We start from the raw sequence: 21,294 nt of genomic DNA, 5'->3' as shown, positions 1-21,294 counted from the left end.
AATCCCATGGCAACAGCCCTCACGGTGGATTTTCCAACTCCAAAATGATTTCCCACTGATCAGTAGCAAGCTGGTGTTGCAAACTTCCACAGAGCAATCACCACTCGCTTCTCCGCTGTCAGTGCAGCTCTCATTTTGGTGTCAATGCGCTGGAGAGCTGGCATCAGCTCATCCCACCAATCTAGGAACGTGGCCTTTCAAATTGGAAAGTTCTGCAGCCACTGCTCATTGTCCCAAACCTGATCCCAGCAGTCAGTGCTCATTTCTTAGGCCCAGACGACACGCTCCACCAGCTGCAGCTGGTCTGTGCCAATCACCACCTTGAATTTTTTTTCACTACGTCCCTTAGCAATCTATCCTCAAAAAAATCGTATCCCACAGGTTTGTGGTAATTCCTGCGGCTCTGCAAACATGAGAGGGTCGTTTGGTCTGTGTTTGTAATATTCATGACAACAGCGCAGAGCAGCACAGGCTCCATGCTTCCGTCAGAGATGGCAGACAGTGACAAGTGCTGCACATGTTTGAGAGATTTTTAAAAAACATGAAAATTATGGGATAGGGGAAAGGAACTTAACCCCTCAGTCCCAGCCCCCTCTGTGCAACTCGTGCATGCCCCCAAAACATTGTGAAAATTCCCCAAAGGTATCGTGCCGGAGGGTTGCATGCTGCACAGTGGGATACCTACCCATGGTGCACCACACTTTGTGTCGATAAAAGCACTCCTGGTGAGTACACGAAGCACCGACACAAGCAGCCAAAAACATATGCACACAAGCAATATACTAACCCTGGTGGCTTTACACTGACTAACTTGCATCTACCAACATTTGTAGCATAGACATGGCCCGAATCTCTGTCATAACCTTAATCTGTGGCCTTGGGACCAAACCTTCATTCCTTGGACACCCAAACTCCAGCTGTTGCTTAATCAAATTCAACCCGGGATCAGGGGGTGGATCTCCTCTGAAGTCTGAGTTACACACGTACCAAAAAGTGGCACTATTTACCTATGGCTGGTGAGGAATAATAAAGGTCTGCCCAGTGCTTTGGGAATGCAAAGCAGTAATTGTCAAATATTAGTAACTTTATTTCCTTTCTTCCGTGCGCTAAGAAAATCAAAGTTGGATCAGCTGTGATGGCGGTAAGAGCTGATTGTGTCACTCAGCATAGTAGCTAATATTGTGTGAGATTTCTAGAGTAACAAGGTAGAGGAGATAATATCCTTTACTGGACCAACACCTGTTGGTGAGAGAGACAAGCTTTGAGCCACATAGAGCTTTCTTCAGGTCTGGGAAAGGAACTCCCAGCATCACAGCAAAATGCAAGGCGGAACAGATTGTTTAACTGAAGCAGGGTGTCCTTGTGCAGTCTCGTGGATTCTCTTTCACAAAAGGATAGTGGCTCATGAGTTATATATATAACTAACCTTTCCCATAAGTATGCAGAGTCATGGGGAGGTACTCTTACTTGTTGGAAATATACCAACAAATACAAATTCTGAGAGTTGAAAGACAACAAAAGTTAAATCCCAGCCCCTTTGCATATGACATTCATTCTTGGTCACCCCATCTCTAAAAGGTCAACCCAGAAGCAGTACATTGATACAGGATGAGATCCCTGAAGAGGCAAAATTACAGAGCTCTAGAGATGAAAAAATAATGGACACTAGCTTCACTGATTTCAGAACAAAGTGCAAAAGCCAGTCCTTTTCTTCACAATACCATCAGTGCCATGGATTCAACCCTCCAAGCCTCTAAGGTTATGTCTGTGGTGGATTTTTTTATATCCGATAGCTAACAAAATGCTAGTGGAGACAACAGGTTGATCTCACCACCAAAAGAGAACTATTATCTTCAGTATAAAGTGTGCTTATGACACTATATGATCCATAAAGTTCTGTAGTGCTCACTTCTATAGAGAAGATTTACCTGACATTTTCTATCTCCCCACCATCCAATGCCACTAAATATTAGCAATCCCTTGTCTGAAAAAAAACTATTTCAAATTAATATTTTGGGGTTAAGTATGAGGTAAAAAACCTCAAACTTACATTATTTTTGCTTTTGTAGAGTTTATAAACTTCTTGATTCTATTCCAAATGGCAGGCGAGGGCCAGCACCTCAGAATTAGAAATCCACTAAAATAATTGTAACGGAAGCACACAGACACGCTTACCAGTATATTCTTCTATCAGCCTTGAATTGTGGCAGAGAATCAAAATATCCATGGGCACTGTGAAAGGCCTCACGTTTATCATTTAAAAATAAATGTTAGTTGGAGATTTGTTAGTCTGAAAGCGACTATATTCATTTGATTAACTGTTGAATCGTAAATCTATAAATGCTGAGCGCCAACTTCCCTTCAGCTTGTAGGGGAGGGGATTTACTGCAAACAAAGCACTCACGCCTGTCAAGATGCACCACCAGGAGTCCTACTGAAGTCTATTGAGGCTACTCCTGGTAGTCAGCCCTATTCCAAGTATGTGTTTGCAGGATTGGTCCCTAAAAAGCTAGTTAGAAGTAACAAGAATGAGAGAGACAAGGTAATTTCTTCCCCTTATCCCATCATCTGGAGTTGGGTCGTCATACTAGCATCCACCATCTTCATCTGTGAGGCAAAACTAAGGTTCGCCTGCTTACTAAGGGTAAGGTAAGGTAAGAGCCCTGGCATACTGAAGGGTGTCAATCGATAACTGAATTATCATACAAAGCTTTTTTCTACCAATAGTGAAAACAGTTCCATTTACAACATCAGCAGAGCCCACCAACTGAGAGGTCCATTTACTCCAGTCATTCACCATCCTAGATTACTGGTTCTAGTAAAGAACAAATACACAGTTTAGACTTCTATTTATTCACAAAGAGCTGTAAGAGCCTCAGCAAATGATCGTATTTTAAATACAAATAAATATCACAGTAGCTTTTGAAAGGGAACACAACAGCATGCCTGATTCAAATGTAGCTATTTCTAAATTCATATTAAAAATAGAATTGACCAGCTTGTTTTAAATAATGAGTCTAAATCCTCTGAGGACTGCAAGTGTGAGACCATATCACAAGTGTAAAAACCTAAAACAAAACAAAGATCCAGTCTGCAAAATTTTTTTAGCAGACAGCATTGTCATTCATAGGGGTGCTAAATCTAAAAGGAGGCTCACTTTCTTCAGATACCTGGGTAACAAGAAAAGTTAGAAATCAAATAATCACTAAAGACCTACTTTTAAACAATGATCCATTTCAGGCTTTGAAAACGGTGCATCTCTCATACAAGTGAGAAACTATGGTCTAGATAGATAGTTTAGAGGCTTTAAGGACATTTTATACAGAACTGTAATTATAAATTGCATTGTAAAATAGGTGAACAGTTTTAAGCATACAAACCTTAGTTTGCCATAAAAATGAGAAACATTTGGTCTAGAAACCCTGGGCAGTTTAGAGATAATTATCTCTTGTTTGGAAATGTAATGGTTATCAGTCTGGGTAAACCATTCAGGCCTGACTGGCAAGGCAGAAAACTATATTACGGTTATAAGAACTTGCAGGGAGAGACTGGACACCGTGGCAAAATAGAAGTACATCTACTGTACCAGTGCATGAAGCTGTCTCCATCATAACTCCCACTTCTCACGCATATCCAACACTATATTGTGCACATAAAGGAACTAAACGTTTGCAGTGTTATGGATCTTTTCTCAGATCTTTTGGTGTTGCAGAGAATGTTTAGGGAACAGGCTGCGCTGTGTGCTGTTTTAAGTGAAATGCCAGTCCATTAGAGATAAATTAAACACTTTCTAAAGCCAAGATAATCCCTACAATACAGTAGCACCGCTATGCCACAGATCCCTGTCACTCACATTTTCCTAACAGTCATAACCAAGCATCTTTGCTAACCAGTCAAAAAAGGAATTGGCCTAGTTTGGGTGGATTTCTGAGGTAGTGTTTCTGACAGATATCTCTGGGGCAGCAACATTACAGTGTCACACTGTCACGTCTGGTTTATGGAGAATAACTTCTTAGGGGGATTACATTTATGCATGCTAGATATGCTACTGTAAAAACTTTAAACAGCATTGTCACACATAAAATTCTACTGTTTTGCACGAGATTTCCAGATACATATTTTAAGTGTTGCTATTTTAGAAGCACAGAATAAAATTAAATTATGTATAATAAATTAATAATTCCAATGCACTGAGAGAGACACTTGGATTTCTACAACTGTTCTGAAATATTAACATTTAAAATCCTTTTGCTGTCCCATGGCTAGATTTGGCTTTAATTTAACAAATCGAGGTGCAAAACAGATTTGCTGCCTTGTGTATAAATATTGCATGTATATTTGCTAAAGACATTGAAAAACCCATTTAAAGTTAGTTGTATGGAAGATGAAAAGGACTTTTTATGGTAACTAGTGAAGGTTTATCAAAACTCAGTGTTTTCCCTCTGCTTAAAAAATATTTAAACCAAGTGGAACACTTCCTATGTTTGAAGGGGGAAAAAAAAAAAAAAAAAAAAAAAAGGTACTTTCTTAAATTTAACACTCCGAATTAAAATGGAACATTCCTTGTTTTTGCTTTTCTATCTGCATACTGGCTAATGTTTCTGGTCTTACTAATGGAACCAGACTAGCAACATGGATTGTCTAAATGTTAGTCACAAGTTTTGGACAGAACCTTATTTGTTCTGGACAGCATTCAATTCTGTGCATACACTGACAGTTACCGGAAAATTTAAAATGTTATGTTCTAAAACACTGTAGCGTATACAGTGAGATTGGGAAGGACAGTGCCAGTTGAGCACAATCTACAAGGTACCAAAGCACTGGAGGATTTCAAAGGTGTATAAAACAGTCTTTCTTGCTACCATTATCCATTCATAATCATCATCTTCTAAGTTTCCAGGCAGTTCTGGAGTAAGGAGTAATCCGTTTTTTATCGGGTGGTTTGAAGTAGGAATAAGCTGGTGGTGCTGGATATTCCGCATCTGGATTCTCTGCCATCATTTTCAGCTTGGCTTCAATGGCTTTTATTTTTGCACTGACACTAGAAAGGGGAAAAAAAGTGGAAGAGATAAAGTCTAGTTTGTCTTTTACCAAAGACTGAACAATGTTCTCATATAATTCAATATCTCTTGCATCAGAATATTCAGATGTGTCAGGAGTAGTTAGAAGGTGGCTAATGTTACCTTCAGAAAGGGGGTAAAGGTGGTAACCAAGTATCTACCAGCATAAGGATTGATGTACAATTGCATTTTGAATGCTTTGCACGTTTTTGCTAGTGGAAGATCTGAACTGCAATACTGCAAACAAAATAAGGATCCCCCCCAGCAAACAGATGTTCTCGTTCGCTTTGAACCAGGAAAGCATGCCTAAAGCCTTCTCACTACATGCAAGTAATGCTACTTTACAACTGGTCTGAGCAAGTTGTGATACCCCCCTGGAGTCAGCCTCATACAAAGCCACTGGAAGTCGCAGGGAAAAATGCAAGCCAGGCACTTCCTTCAACCTCAGAGTCAATGGAATTTTCCAGTCCTGGGTTCCAGCACAACTGTGCTGCCATTAATATGGAGAGACTGTTTTTCCAGCTTTGTCAGAGCTCCTTGCAAAGGAAGAAAACTCCTCTGCCCCATCCCAAACTCCCAGAGCCCTCTGGCACCAACACCCTCCTACTAGGTAGGGCCAGGACAGCACTCCCTTCTTCAGCTCTCGTCAATGCAGCTCCTCAATCAATCAGAGCACTGGGTGTTTACTACAACTCCTACGTTCAGCCAGTGAAAACAGTCCCAAATGACAGTGACCAGCAGAAAATGGCTAGTTCTAGTGCAAATTTCTATAAATTTCAGCCTAGTTTTCTTTACTTACTGGCAATCCAGTTGTACCCAGTCCTAATCCCCATATAATGCTTCATTTATAGAGTGCAGAATAATTATACACATTTATATAAAACATTTAATTCAAGGGTCACAAAGTGCTTTAAAAATATTAAACCTCACAGCTTCCCTGTGTAATAGGTAAACAGTAGTTTCAATTATATGGTTTCTCTTAGTGGACTATAGAGTGACCTCTTTTCTCACTTCTTTATATGGAGTCTTTCCTCTTGAATCTGCTCTTTTAGATCCAATCTTTTGCAACCATGATTCAGAACCGTTATCTGATGAACAGAGCATAAAGTTATCTGCCTGTTTATTCCTTTGGAGATGTTTAACTTGTAAATCATCAAGGAAACTCATCTTAAGAGATCAGGCTAAATCAAAATTCAGTAAGGAAGCATCTAGGCGTGTAGTTTTCCCATTGGACTACACGCCTAGATGCGTAACAAAGGGAAGTTCAATGGGATTAACACTCTTTCCTGACTTCCAATCAAGAAAAACATGCACAAGTCTAAAAGGACAAGCTCTATATTGAGGAAGAAATAGACAGGTGGGGAATTCAAAGATCCATAACAGCTCCCCCCCCCCCCCAATACTTTCTGGCACTGAATGTGATGCGCAGTCCTCTAAGGAAAGGGATAGTTCAGTGGTCTGAGCATTGGCCTGCTAAACCCAGGGTTGTGAGTTCAATCCTTGAGGGGGCCACTTAGGGATCTGGGGCAAAATCAGTACTTGGTCCTGCTAGTGAAGGCAGGGGGCTGGACTCGATGACCTTTCAAGGTCCCTTCCAGTTCTAGGAGATTTGATATCTCCATTAATTTAATTTAATTTACTCCTGCAGGTCTCTCTCACTGCATTTCTCTTCAAGACCAGGGCTCTATCATAACGAGAAGTGTTCAGTATTTTTCTAATCCAGCATTTTCACTTTCATTTTGGAGATGACAGGGAAACTGGAACATGTTTTTCTCATCTAGAATGTTCTTCTAGAGTCATAAGTGAGAGAGGCTGGAACAGTTTCCAGGGCAGCTGAAATTTCAGTATTCAGAATATTGCATAGTGCACACTCTAATAAAACAGTGTTCCTACTGCGGCTACCAGGAACTGATAGAGACAAATGGCTATTACTGAAATACATCTGAAAAATGTGGGCATCTTTGGCCAGGTGTGGTCATGTGACTGTGATGCATTACACTTAAAAAAAGTATCAGGGGTTTCATGTATCAATAAAGAGAAAAGTTAAGTGTCAAAATTGCTCTGCATCAGATCAGTTATTTTGCAGCCTGACCCGCATTCAATAAGTGACAGTAGTTATAGTAACGGTTTTAGTTAGGATCCAGAAAACAAAACACAAAAACAAAAAACCCCCGTTATGGGCCCATTTCTGCTTCCATTGAAGTCAAAGGGAGTTTTGCCCCTGGGCTGACTGATTTGGCCACATTTTAATTATGCAGGTTCCTACCTTAGGTGAGACTGGGTTGGCTCAGTGCTGGAAGATGGTTCAAGACTGATTGGAAGAATTTTTTCATTTTTATTATGATCATATCTCTGCGGGTGAGAAGAGAGACTTTTAGTAATGATATTGCTAAGTGAACTTGGATTGAAGACAAAGGCTCAGAAACACCAGGTTTGCCAACGGACACACTTCCAGTCTGGATTAATCTCACTTTATATTCTGCTGGCAAGCAAGAGTCTGTACAACTTTTACCAAAAAGCCTTTAGGTTAAGCCACACAGTAAAATGTAATGGTCCTAACGAATGTATTTGTTTTATTTGAAAATGCTTCTGTTTGGCATTCACATATAGCTAGGATGCTGTATGATTATCATGTGCACTTGATTTTGGATCATTAAGGCTTATCCTACCACCATTTAACATGCTTAGAGTTGCTTCTTATGAGCATGGTGTGTGGTGGTGGGGAAATATTTGAAGTCCGGCATGTAATAAATAGAGCCATTGGCCCAAGGCCGGGGTTCCCAAACTGGGTTTGCGGCTTATTCAGGGTAAAGCCCCTGGCGGGCTGCGAGACGCTTTGTTTACCTGAGCGTCCGCAGGTACGGCTGCTTGCAGCTCCCAGTGGCCGTGGTTCACGGTTCCCGGCCAATGGGAGCTGTGGGAAGTGGCGCGGACCGGGCCACCGCTTCCCGGAGCTTCCATTGGCTGGGAACGGTGAACCGCGGCCCCTGGGAGCTGCGAGCGGCCGTACCTGCAGACGCTCAGGTAAACAAAGCGTCTCGCGGCCTGCCAGGGGCTTACCCTGAACCAATTTTGGGAACCCCTGGTCCAAGGTAAGCCTACCAGAGGGTACTAATAGATATGACCTGTGTAGAAGCACAGCGTAGAACTAGAAGGGAACACAGAACACTTGTTTCCTGTACGAATGCAGTCATATGGAATTCCCCTGTGGAAAAGTAACGCATTCAACAACAGTTCAGAACCAGCCTCCTTCAGCAGAAGGCAGTTTGTGAGCCCCTCTTTTCTGACAGCCGCGGGCCTCCTGAAATATTTTCCGTGTGTTCTGCTTCTGTCTTGCGCTTGGCACAAATTCAGGTTTGTTTTTCTGTAGAACTGCTCAAAACGACAGCATCTAGTAAGGTTTTTTTCTTTTTAAAGCCCTGGCTGTTCATCTTAAAACTAAGTTGCGTGGTGCTGGTATTATCTAAAATAAACACTTGTCACAATAGGCAAAAGCCTCCTGCAGTTAAATCTTTCTATTCAGAGAATTGCAAATGCTGTTGCAAACTGAACTAAGGTATTTTGCACATTATTTGCGATACTCCCACACTGCTTGTGCATTAGGGTTTTCTGCAGAATTCCTCTCTAAGCAAACATTTGCTGTACTGACAAATTCCATTTATGGTCTGACCATTTTTCAGGTCTTCTGACAGTGGCCAATGCCAGGTGCTTCAGAGGGAATGAATAGAACATGGCAATTATTGAGAGATCCATCCCTTGTCATCCACTCCCAGCTTCTGGCAGTCAGAGGCTAGGCCGTGGTTCTCATCCTGCGGGCCAATCAGTACAGAGCTGCGGCCCATGTGACATCCTCAGGACCATACAGGTAGTATTGGATGTGGCAATGGTAAATAGGTTGAGAACCACTGGGCTAGAGACACCCAAAGCATGGGGTTACATCCCTGGCCATCTTGGCTAATAACCATTGATGGACCTATCCTTCATGAACTTATCTAATTCCCTTTTGAACCCAGTTATACTTTTGGCCTTCACAACATCCCCTAACAAAGAGTTCCACAGGTTGGTTGCGCATAATGTGAAGAACTTCCTTTGGTTTGTTTTAACCTGCTATTAATTTAATTGGGTAACCCCTGGTTCTGGTGTTATGTGAAGGGGTAAATAACACTTCCTGATTCACTTTCCCCAGACCATCCATGATTTTAATAGACCTCTATCATATCCCCCCTTAGTCATCTCTTTTCCAAGCTGAAAAGTCCCAGTCTTTTTAATCTCTCCTCATGTGGAAGTTGCTCCATACCCTTCATCATTTTTGTTGCCCTTTTCTGTACCTTTTCCAATTCTAATATATCTTTTTTGAGATGGGGCGACCAGAACTGCATCCAGTATTCAAGGTGTGGGAGTACCATAGATTTATAGTGTGGCATTTACCATCTTCTTGTATAGAGGCGCCGACTTCCCCAATTCCTGGGGGATGCTAGACCCCCACTCTGCCCCAGGCTCTCCCCCCACTCCACTCCTTCCCCCAAACTCCCACTCGCTCCCCACCCTGTTCGCCCCCCCACCCCACCTCTTCCTGCCACCACTCCTCCCCCTTCACCCAGTGCTTCCTGAATGCTGCTGAACAGCTGATCCATGGCAGGCAGGAGGTGATGGGAGGGAGGGAGAGGGGCTGATCAGCGGGGCTGCCAGCAGGAGGGCTGGTGGGGGGAGGAGTTGATCCGCGGGGCTGCTGGTGGGTGCTGAGCACCCACTATTTTTTTCCCAGGGGGGCTCCAGCCCCGGAACATCAACAGAATGGTTCCTAATATTCTGTTCGCTTTTTTGACTATTGCTGCACATTGAGCAGATGTTTTCAGAGATCAACTATGACTCCAAGATCTCTTTCTTGAGTGATCTCCTTCAAGATCTCTTGCTAATTTAGATCCCATCATTTTGTATATATAGTTGGGATTACATTTTCCAATGTGCATTACTTTGCATTTATCAGCACTGATCAAACTTTGCAAATAGTTCTTACTACAGTGCCTCTCAGAGCAAAACCAACATGTGTCAAAATGAAAGGTAAAGGGGATTTGTTTTTAATAAGAAATGTGTTGCTTTATAAATCAGAAGTAAAAATCTACCACCTGCAGTGCTGTAGGAAGCAGAACAGAAAAACTAGGAGATGCAGAATCAGTGACATACCCTGTCCAAAAAACAGTACTGGGGGAAGAAGTGATCTATATCCTCAGCTTCAAGACATAAGCCCACCACTAGTTGATCTCTTGTGGGCAAGTTATGATGGAGATTCTAAGACCTTCTAAAGTACCTGGCGAGAATTGTAGACAGGACGCTGGCTTTGGTGGATCACTGGTGTATTTCTATGTGCCAGTTCTCATGTTTCTAAATTTTACTGGGATTATATCAATACAATTGATAAAAATCTGATCCTTAATATTTAGCATGTACAACTGATTGTGACAAAAGACAAGCAGTCTGCAGAAAACATTCAGTACACAATTTCTAAAGGGTCAAGAATAAGTTGGGCAGAAACATTCGTATACCAGGATATGAACAAAGTAAAAGCTGAAAATAAGATCACACAAGAAGCTTACACAAGTTCTGAATGCTGAAGTAAAAAGTTAAGAGTACAGAGAAGGACAATTATGCAACTCTCCCTGCTTTTGATCTAGCACAGAGAGAAGATTTTTGTTTCAAGTTATGCATCCTCATAAGGCTGTTGAGGTTTGCAGTCAAAAGCTTACCTTTACCTGTGCGTGTGCCCATCGCACCACCAGCTTCTTGGAGAGGGCCAGCTTACCATTGAGACACTGGATTGCTTGTTCTGCTTCCTGCACCGGAAGACAGTTCAGAAAAGTCAGTTGGTTTATTTATTATCAAAATCTGTCCAAGGACCCTTTCTTCCATGTACAAGACTGATTTACAGGGACAGCTGACAAACATCATACAAACAATCTATGCTATTGTTCAGTTAGTGTTTCTGGGAATCCCAAACACCCATGCAAGCTACAATGCCCTCAAACCATTTCAGAGATTACTCACAAGGAAAACTCCTTTACTCAGATCAAAATAAAAGCATCACAGAAACTTCCAATGAGCCTGATGTAAGGAACATTGGAACAGTGTTTCAAGGTTTAAAGTTGCTCTGTTTCCTATGGGAAACACCTGCAATTCACTATTTGTATTTCACTCAGTATTGCTCGCCTAAACTATTGACTTTACACCTGGACTCTGTTCAGTAATCAGTATTAGAAAGATTTGAGAATGAGACAAAGAGATAGAATATGAAGGTCAGCCACAGACCACACAATACATCACGGATTTCCTGAATCCTTAATATTAACTGGCTGATCCAGACCAGACCCTACTGGATCCTGCTATTTCTTCCTATCCAGCTTATTTGTCTGTAGCTACCTCTGAAAAATGAGCTTCAAAAGGTTCAATTAAAGTCATCCTTGCTTGCTAAAAAATTGCAGAAGATGGGGGTAGGGGGGAAGACGATAGTCATCAGTATGTTGTTTGCTTTAACTTTGAGTTAATTTCTTGCTCATTACTTTAAAAAGCATAAAAGTTAGAATTACAACAGCATCTTTCACTTATTCTGCTGCCTCAAAGTGCTTCTATGCAGTGATCCCGCTACTGTTAGCAACCTTCATTGCAGTATTATTTTCCCCAGTTCCTCCCTTCCATGCATCAGTGCTCCAATGTTACTTCCTGAACCACAAGGGAGTGATATTGAGCTGTATGTTGTGGCTTTACCCCACCTCCTTATTGGTGATACAGCAACAAAGGAGGAAGGCTGCACCAAACAAACACACTTTACTTGTGCAGCTCACAGCTAGATCCAATCCTAGTTGAACTGTGACAACGTTTGTGACTATGATACTACAGGTAACCGAAATTTCAACCCATGCTTTATAATGCAAGATAAACCCCACAGAGGTCAGAAGGGAGTACACACTCCCAATAGGTGCACAGCATTACACAGGTGGAGAATTGTACGAGGGCGGGGGTTTGTGAAGCATCAGGGGCTGGAAGAGTAAAATATAGGGAGGAAACAGCAGCAGTAGTCCTAGGTTTAGTATGCTACACAATTTGAAACGAAGAATTTATATGGGTTATCAACAAGCACCGTAGTACCCTACTAGACTACCATCCAATAAATCTAATGGCTTGCCCATTAGAGTTAGTGTCAAAAAGCTTTAATAAAACAGCCCCAGAGAGGCAGTGGGGGAACCATCACTGTTACTTCTAGGCACTGCACCATATGGGTGGAGTGGGTATGCAGAGGAGTTTATGTATTGCAAGGCACTTGGGCACCTCCTTTTTCCCTTCATTATTGTCTTCCATCTCATCTTTCAGTTGATGTAGTTAATTTAGACAGTAAAGGTAATCAGCCAGTCACAAGGATCAAATGTTAAGAGAAAAAAAGCCAACATACCTGCTTGGTTTCAAAATTCACAAAACAGTATCCTCTGGGCTGCCCCTCCAATGCACCTGACTTATGGAACAGAAAGTCAAATTGCTTTACTTTGCCAAATTTCTGAAGGAGTTTGAGGAGATGGTATCTGAAAAGAACAACACAGACATTTATAGGCAACCTTGCACAGGGGGTTACAACAAGGAAATGTAAAAAGCGTGAAGAAGTCACCACATAATTCAGTGACTTAAATCCTGTCTCATGTGTGTTCTCTTAAGAGTATGCACCCACTTCCATATATTTGCCAACCAGTCTAGTATACAACATCCCTCTGATAGTCACATCTCAGAGGTACCCAATGTCATCAGTGACTGTTTTGTCAACTACGGCACAAAAGCCTTAGAACTCAATCCATCCCCAGCAGTGCCATCTGAAGGGTTTGCAATCTGCGCTAAGTTGTGAGTCAGTCACATTTGCCTGACACCCAAATCAGAGAATCAGCAACATACTGGAGGACAAAACTCCATAAAGTGACTGAGAAGTGACAGAAGACCAGATAGAAGCTGGTCAAATTTCGCTTTTATGTCAGCCCAGTGAGACCTAGTGATACGTTTCTGGTTGAGGCATATAACCATTGACATGTGCTAACCGTTTAATGTTAACTATGGACACGAAGGTTACAAGCACATCGATTTAACATTATCTTGTACTATTAAATGTGTTTTGTTAAGCAAAGTATAAAAACCAGCCACACAACTGCACATACTGCTAAGATTTTGCACTTGATTTGTCTGCTTTGCAGGCTAGTGCACTAGACACACAAAATAAGGACTAATATTGTTGGTTGAGTTAAAGCTATTTCTGCAAGTTCTCTGAACTTTTGTTGTTTCCTTCCACCACAGTCTCTGGATGATGGCAGCTGATTTGAGAAGAAAATAACTGGACCACACTTCACCTGGCTAGACGTCTTCCTCCATAACAGGAAGTATTACCTAGGAGTTACAGCAGGGAACTGAATCAGGACTCTTGGGAGCCAGTGCCAGGTCTAACAGTGACTTGCTGTACAGGATTAGCAAGTCACCTGACCTCTCTGTGCCTATTTCCCACTATGTTAAATGGGGAGAATAGTTGCCTCTCTACCTCACACTTAATGTTTGCAAAACACTGAGATTCTTGAATGTAAGTAAAAAAATAAATAAAAACCAGCATATGCACAAACTCAAATTCAGTGGTTGACCCTCAACTGCCAGCGTGTCAAGGACCTTCAGCAAGACACATGAATCGCAAGAGCGCACAGACATTTTCTCTAATTAAAGCCTGTTTCAAACATCTTTTCAGACTACAGGCAAGAAAGTTCCAGGAATCTGAGTAAGCTTCCAGGACTGGGCAAAGTGGACATGCAGGATGTGTGGTATTAGAGCAGGGGTTCTCAAACAAGGTTATTACATGGGGGTCACCAGTGGTCAGCCTCCACCCCCAAGCCCCGCTTTGCCTCCAGCATTTATAGTAGTGTTAAATACAAAAAAAGTGTTTTTAATTTATAAGGAGGGGTCGCACTCACAGGTTTGCTGTGTGAAAGGGGTCACCAGTACAAAAGTTTGACAAACACTGTGTTAGAGGGTGACAGTGCAGCAAATCTTCAGGCCAGTGGTGGATGTGGAAGTTGTTTCAGACTGGATTAAGCAGATTTTATTTGATTGCACAGATGAAATACTGATGTGATATTTCCTACACTATGTTCTTCCAAAATACCTGTAAACACTCAATCGCTGCTTAGGGGAATATGAACATAATAGACATCAGAAAATATATTGAAAACGTCTAAGCAAAAATGGAGGAATTAACAAGATGCTGGCAAACTTCACCACTCCCTCCCTTCCTGTTGCATCCAAGGCTACCCAACCAACAAATCCAGACACAATTTAACATCCATTTCTAGGATGTGGACTCCAGAGGTGCTAAATTCCTCAAGATATGGAGACCATTCCTTGTTGCGTCCTCCAGACCCAAGAAACATTTTGAAATTCCAGGGCCTTTTGAAAGCCATTTTCACGTAATTAAGTAATGTTTTATTAACTATTTTTAGGAGTATGAAAATAGAGCCCTGACCAAACTGTTCTTTCCCCAAATATTGTTTCAAAGTAGAAGGAAACAATGTTTCTGACCATATTTTGTTCAGAAACAAAAACACCCCTAACTTATATAGCTACCTTGCCAAAGGGAACAGAGTTTGTTTTTCTTGTTGGAGCCCACACATCCAAATAGTGACTATTTATTTTTACTTTCTTGGCAGCAGAGTGGTAGTTTGTAACTGTCCTAAAAATACAATAATCTGGAAGATATCTCCAGCAGATTATATTTAGGTCACATTTGACACAAACACCCTTTATCATCAAGCCACAATTAGCCAAATTTCTACAAATGCTGGCTAAATCTATTCTAGATGAACTAACCAGAATTGCAGTCTTGTATGAGTAAAAAATGGCAGGCTCTGTAGATGCCTTTTAGCTATTGATACTTTTAGATCATTAATAATAATCAAAAGTTTAACCAATGAGGTTTACAAGTAAAATGAAATTTAGAAGTGAAGGAAGACCTGCCAAGGAAGTATGTAGTCTGAAAAAAGTGGTCTGCTGTAAAAACTCCATGCTTGAAAACTTTATTAGACCAATCACTTGGGCTACATGGAGCTTTGAGCTAGTCACACAGATGTGGCCCCCTCAGATTGCTGCAGCCAACCTCAATTTCCACTTCCTGTCATCTGATGTAAATGTGAGACAAACCAGCAGCTCTCCCATTTCCTTTTCCTTTGGCCTTCCTCCTGGCACCCTGAGCGCTATTCAAACACACTCAAGGCTTCCTCTGAACAATGCTATCCCAAGGATACTGAAAAGGTACCGGGCCACATGCTAAATCTATTATTACTGGGAATTTTCCCCCATAGGGAGCCAGTAAATGTCTGTAACAACAACTTATGTACACATTGTTTTCTAGGTAAAACTCATCAGGTTGGAATCTTAGACAAGTAGCCGCACAGTGGAGGAAGGAGAAAAACATACTCTAGAAGCTTACACACAGAGCCATTCGATGGCCACTAAGAAAATGGAAGTCATACGTGTGTAAGTGTGTAACAAAGTGTAACACTGTAAATACAATATTTGCCTTTACAAAATATTCTTCAAGTAATAACCTCAGAATGCTTTGCAGACAATAAGCCTCAACTGCTGTGAGGAAGGCAACTGTTACACCCATTTTACAGATGAGTAAACTAAGGCACAGCAAGATGAAGTATCACATCACAGCAGGTTAGTGGCAGAGAGCAGAATCCAGATGTCTTAACACCCAGGACTTCACTTTAACTCCTAGAATAAAAGTTCCCAAACTGCGGTCTGTTAACAATGGGTGGTCTCCAGAAGACTTGCTGATAGTCAAAGACAGATGTCTGGTCACGTGACAGGATGGAGAGAAAAAAATAGGATTTAAAAAAAAATCAGATGTGTTTTAAATTAAATACTTTTTCTTTTAAAAATAAACTAATTTAAAATTAATGTTGAAGTTATGACAGCCTGTATTAAAGGCCTAAATTTACTATAATCTATTAAAATCATTTAAATAAAAAAAATGTTCAAGCAGTACATTTGTTGCCAAAGTTTAAAGAAAGTCAAATCACTGAACTGTTGGAAGTCACTGGCTAAGCACCTACAACCAGAGCTTGTTGAAGTGCTAAACTTGCTTTTGACAGCAGTATACTCATCTGCAGGTGCAGAATATTTGTTTAATTTCAGTTTATTTTACTAGTTCACTTCAATGACTAGGCCATTTAAAGTTGAGAAACTGATCGTGAACTGAAAAAGCAGGAAAGCTGGTTTTCCTCTTCCACTCTATTAATAAAAATGAGGTGAGAGGATGAGAGCTACTAGTTCTAACGTCTAGACATGGTGACTAGAAACAATCAGTTCAGTTCATTAATTACAGATACTTCCTTTGCTTAATAAATCAATTAGTTTTTAAAACAAAACATGTTTTGATTTTTTTCTTATGTATGCATCAAAATTGAGACAGTTTTAACTAAAAAATATCATTTTAAAATGCTCTTTTAGTTCATTTTAACTGAATTCCAATTTCCATCCAAATATAGCTTGATACAAATCATAAGTAAAAAAATCATACTCTAGTAAATAAAATATGTCATTCTTTTTTTAACAAAAGTTGTGGAGAATTCAGAATCTGAATAAATGCATGTGAAAATATATAATTGCTTAAATAAATGTGGATAGTTATAGTGTATCCTCCTGGTTAGCAAACAGAATCACCAAATTTGGCATAAAGCCTACATTTAACTGCAAGTCAACATGATTTTATGGTTACCAGCCAGTCAGAATCAACCTCCTTTAGGAACACTCAACCCACTCTACCACATAATGCTGGTTTACCCTCTTTCCAGCTGCTACGCTGCATTAGACACTTTCCTAATACTATTTTTTCATGTAAACAATTGCTGTAGTTGCCACTGAGATATTATGAAGGAGAGGAGGAGAGGTTGTGCAAGTATGACTGGGAGAGGATATGTCCATGGGAATCTCACGATTAAGATGCAGTACAGACCATGAAAAAAAGAGAAATTCTGTGCGAGTCCCCTAATAGAATCATGGCCATGGTATCTGCCATGCGATTCATTTTTGCCTGGGCAATAGTCTCCTGAACTCCACATACTGGTGATCAGTAATCTGTGGGAAGCAACACTCCCTATGCTTAATTTACAACTTTTTAATATTCATAATTGCCCTGAGATTTGTGCTCAAACATGCACATTTTCTACTGTCTTTACAGCACCCAATTTGTGGCTATGGGTTGCTCTTTAAAGGGCTTCATGACTGTAAATACTCAGTGTTGGGACCTCCATTTAAATAAATACATTTAAACCCAGTTCTTGAGGAATAACACCAGCTATTGGCATCAAGATGGTTTTACTCAATTTGCAAAAAGATGCAACATACAAATTCCAGTGGGCAATTCCCTGAAAAAACAGGGATCGGCTGCAAACAAGGACTGACATTTAGTTTTTACATGTACTTGTCCTCCTGATTGGTAAGCACAACTAGGATCCCTATGAAGGGCAAGTAAAAGCACGTCAGACTGTGAAGTGATCAAGAAAAGGCAGGAGCCAAGAGATCTTTTCTTATATGTAAACTTTTACTGAAGTGACATGAAAGATTCAGTTTCTTTACTCAGCACTGATGGTTCAAAGTGAAAAGGGCGCTCCACAGAAGTAAATTGAAAATTTTTTTTAAGCCCTGTAAACGATTTTGTCCTCTGCTGAAATGATTTTTAACTGTACAGTATTACTCAGCAAAAGACTAGCAATCCCGGTGTTTCCTACAGCAACAGTACCCTGGGTTACAGGAGGAACTACAGTACTTCTTTCACTGTTAGTGAAAATAGAATACTCCCACAAAACTGTGACTCAGACCTTTGTTACGCTAACACTAGAATACCCATAGGTCTTAACCCAGAATTACAAAATTTTACACAAATACAATTCATTTAAAAACAGACATTGCCAATAATGTGCAATTTTTTTTAGTGACTATTTTAGTGCTGGGAAAAAACTCCTCAGCACAGGTACAGAATGAGTAGCAACTGTGCAAGAGTCACCCACAACTACTCACCAATATGTTTCAATTCTGTTACAGAGGGACCACCTCCGAGGGTGAAAGTGGAATTCAGCCCTCTGCCTCAGCTGAGACTACCAACAAGTGGACCAATTAATGCAAAAGTAACAGTGCTCTTTTTTTTTTTTTTTTTAAATGAACATCTGATCACCAGAAGGAAGTGGTCTGAGACACACCAAACTAATTTCACACAGGTCACCTAAGAGCTGCCAGATGGTAACAACGTTCAGCCATTATTGATCTGGGCTGGATTTGAAGTGATGATCTACAGTAAGAGGCTCTAACAAAAGGTCTTAAAACAAGATGTAAGAACATCGCAGGAAGGAATGTCAGAGGAAGTTATACAGCCAATCTATTTAACAAGCATATTATACTCCTTCCCTCACACTGACCCTGCATCCTAAATCCCCAAGGACTTCACAAACAAATATTTCCAAGGGGCCATATATCTAATCATATCATCTTGTGCAATTATTGAATGCAGACAAACCAAAGAAAAACAAATGTGGGGCAAAAAATGGTAATTAATGCAAAAGAGGTGGCAGTAGCCCAGAGCTGAACGACTGAAGAGGACATTACATTAATGATGGACTCCACTTAGAGACACGATTAGAACACTGCTCCCTTAAAAGGAACTGCACTTAGAACAAAAATGTAGCACTTGCAAAAACATAAGGAGCAGAACAAAAATTGGTTCCATGACTGACACACATAAAATAGTCTAGGAAAAAAAACCTATTTTCTTGAAGTGTGTAAACCCTTGATTGTTCTATAAAAACTCCTAAGATTTTTAGTGAACCACACAACTAGCATCTAATATTTTTACAGCAATCCACCTACCTCCCTGAGATTTTAACCGTACACTTCAAATGTTCAGATGTGTTACCACAAAATTTAATTTGCATTTAATCATTCCAAGGCCATGGAAATGTGATGCTTACACATTTATTGTAGACAGAAAATCTTGAGATTAGGGTCATATTATATTCTGCATAGCAGCTGTTCAGTTACTATGTTAGTTAATTCCCTGTTTAGTGCACACCCAACTGCTGACAAGGACAAGATAGCAAAATAACCACCTCCTGCAAAGTGTCCCAACAAGTCTAAAGTTCCTGAACACATTTTTAGAAAAATAAAAGGATTCTTTTCATCTCCAGATTTCCCGTCTCAGAAGTGGCTCTGGGAAACTTCACGTCAAATGCACTGACAGTGTGGCTACATGAACTCTCTCACAGGACAACCGTGCAGCAGGAGCTGTACTCTATATCTGCTGTCCATCTCTGGAGCCCTTTCTTACTATTGCATGCCTCTCCCTAGGAGGTACTGAATCATGGTGGTACCCAAGTACTATCCTGGCACCCAGTGAGATCCAAATGAAAACAAGTCAGCAATTCAGGCTAAGCACACTGTTGCTCTAACTCAATGGTTTTCATCCTGGGGTCTGCAGACCATGTCTACGATTTCCAAAGGGGGCCACACCTTCACTTGAAACTTTTTGGGGGTCCACAAATGAAAAAGGTTGAAAACCATTGCTTTAACTCATTAATATTATCTTCTAGATCACTTATGTTATCGAATCAGAAAATAGAGAAGGGCGCTATTATACTATTTAAGATACCATCTTGATGGGATGTCATAAATGTCAACTCTTTAGTATCCTTCTCTTCCATAAAAGGGCCAGGATGACTTATCCACTGTACATTTGTAAATCTTCAATGCTGTTTTCAGATATCTCAGTTACTTCTTTAATGTCACTTGGAACTAATTTTAACACTTCAGTATACAGTGGGTAGTGCTGGGTAAAAACAACTGGGAGTCAGATCGATACCAGCCAGCCCTTTCACTGGATGGTCTGTCTCTGATTTGCATTAGTCACTAGATACTACCCAGCCCTCTTGGTTTACCGCATCCCAAGGGAAGCAGAATGAACACTTGTTTGGGGGCAATTAAATTAGGACTGGGCAAAGCATACAAAACTGCCAAACTCTGATGGCAAGAAAAATCTGACTTCATCTGTTAGGTGCGTTAGAGCTGGTTTCTAAAGTATCCTTAAGCAAGTCTTCAGCAACAGCTGGAAACTTCTAATCTAACTTTTAGCAATATTGTGGGAATAGAGGAAAGAATCAAGGGTCAGGAAACAGGCAATGTTTTAAGCACAGTATATTAACCTCTTTATCCACGAACTCTTTGCGAAGGGACCACACAAGGCTCTGAAGGATTAACAGCTCCTAAATATTCCAGATACCTCCAGAAATAATTAATCTGCCATACATTATTGAATGCTGCTGATTTTAATGGATAGCAGAGGAACAGGTGCTGTGGAGCAGCAGCAGTCAGAGCCGAGAACTTCAAAAGTCAACAAATTAAGACTTAAAATGCCCCCGGGTTATCAGCGCTGTGATTTGGGGACATTAAAGCAGTTCAGACTCACTCCGTTATCTTCGGATCCAAGTTCCCGATCCACAGCCGATGGCCCTCCTGCAGAGAGCCCTCAGAGAGGATGGACGCATTCTCCAAAGGCAGGGTTTTGATTTCCGCCGCCATCAATCTCTGCATACGAGAAGTGAAATACTGAACCATTCAGTGACTGCTGAGACAGCCCGGGGTGCAGAAACGCCGCTCCCGGGGGGGTTAGTGACCCCAGGACACGTGGCGGGGGCTGTTTAGTTAAGCGGTGACGCAGAAGGCCGGGGGGGGGGAGCCCTGGGCAGGGGACCCGGTGACCCAACCAGAGACAGACCCGGACTCGTAGGGGGGCACGGGGGGGCGATGGGACGCGGCGGGGGGGTACAGAGAAAGGCTGGGGTCGCAGAAGGGTTTACGGGAGGGTCAGGAGGCCGGGGGGGGGTGGACACTGTGCGGGGGAGACATGAGGCTGGGGGGGGGGCAGCAGGGCGCAGGCGGGGCGAGGCCGGGGGCTGTTGCCATGGTCAGGCCGGGGGTGACACGGGCAGGCCTGGCAGGAGTAGGCCGGGCCGGGCCGGGGTCACAGGGCGGGGGTGATAGGATAGGCCGGGCCAGGCCAGGCCTCAGGCCACACTCACCATGGGTCCGGCACTCCGGACCGGCGCAGCCAGTGGCGGCGGCCTCCACTCACTTAGGCCCCGCCCCCTCCCCTAGTGTAGTGACACGCCACGCAAAC

The 21,294-nt window shown here is 41.6% G+C and overlaps 1 protein-coding gene across 2 annotated transcripts; it reads right to left on the bottom strand.

Moving 5' to 3' along the window:
• Positions 1–2,838: 2,838 nt before the first annotated feature.
• RBM18 (RNA binding motif protein 18) lies at positions 2,839–21,256 on the bottom strand. Of its 2 annotated transcripts, none has more exons than XM_065418658.1 (6): positions 21,197–21,256; positions 20,584–20,702; positions 12,502–12,628; positions 10,805–10,891; positions 7,327–7,412; positions 2,839–5,041 (listed from the first exon to the last, which is right to left on the bottom strand). In XM_065418658.1, exons 1-6 carry the CDS (start codon positions 21,197–21,199, stop codon positions 4,882–4,884), a joined length of 582 nt encoding a protein of 193 aa, XP_065274730.1. In that variant the 5' UTR covers positions 21,200–21,256; the 3' UTR covers positions 2,839–4,881. The 2 variants fall into 2 exon arrangements, with proteins under 2 accessions (XP_065274730.1, XP_065274731.1); XM_065418659.1 differs by having other exon boundaries at positions 10,811–10,891.
• Between the last annotated feature and the right edge of the window lie 38 nt (positions 21,257–21,294).

Source organism: Emys orbicularis, chromosome 18, assembly GCF_028017835.1.
Source record: "Emys orbicularis isolate rEmyOrb1 chromosome 18, rEmyOrb1.hap1, whole genome shotgun sequence".
NCBI lineage: Eukaryota > Metazoa > Chordata > Testudines > Emydidae > Emys > Emys orbicularis.
The sequence above is the reverse complement of the archived record's forward strand: the minus strand, read 5'-3'. Positions and strand labels throughout refer to the sequence as shown.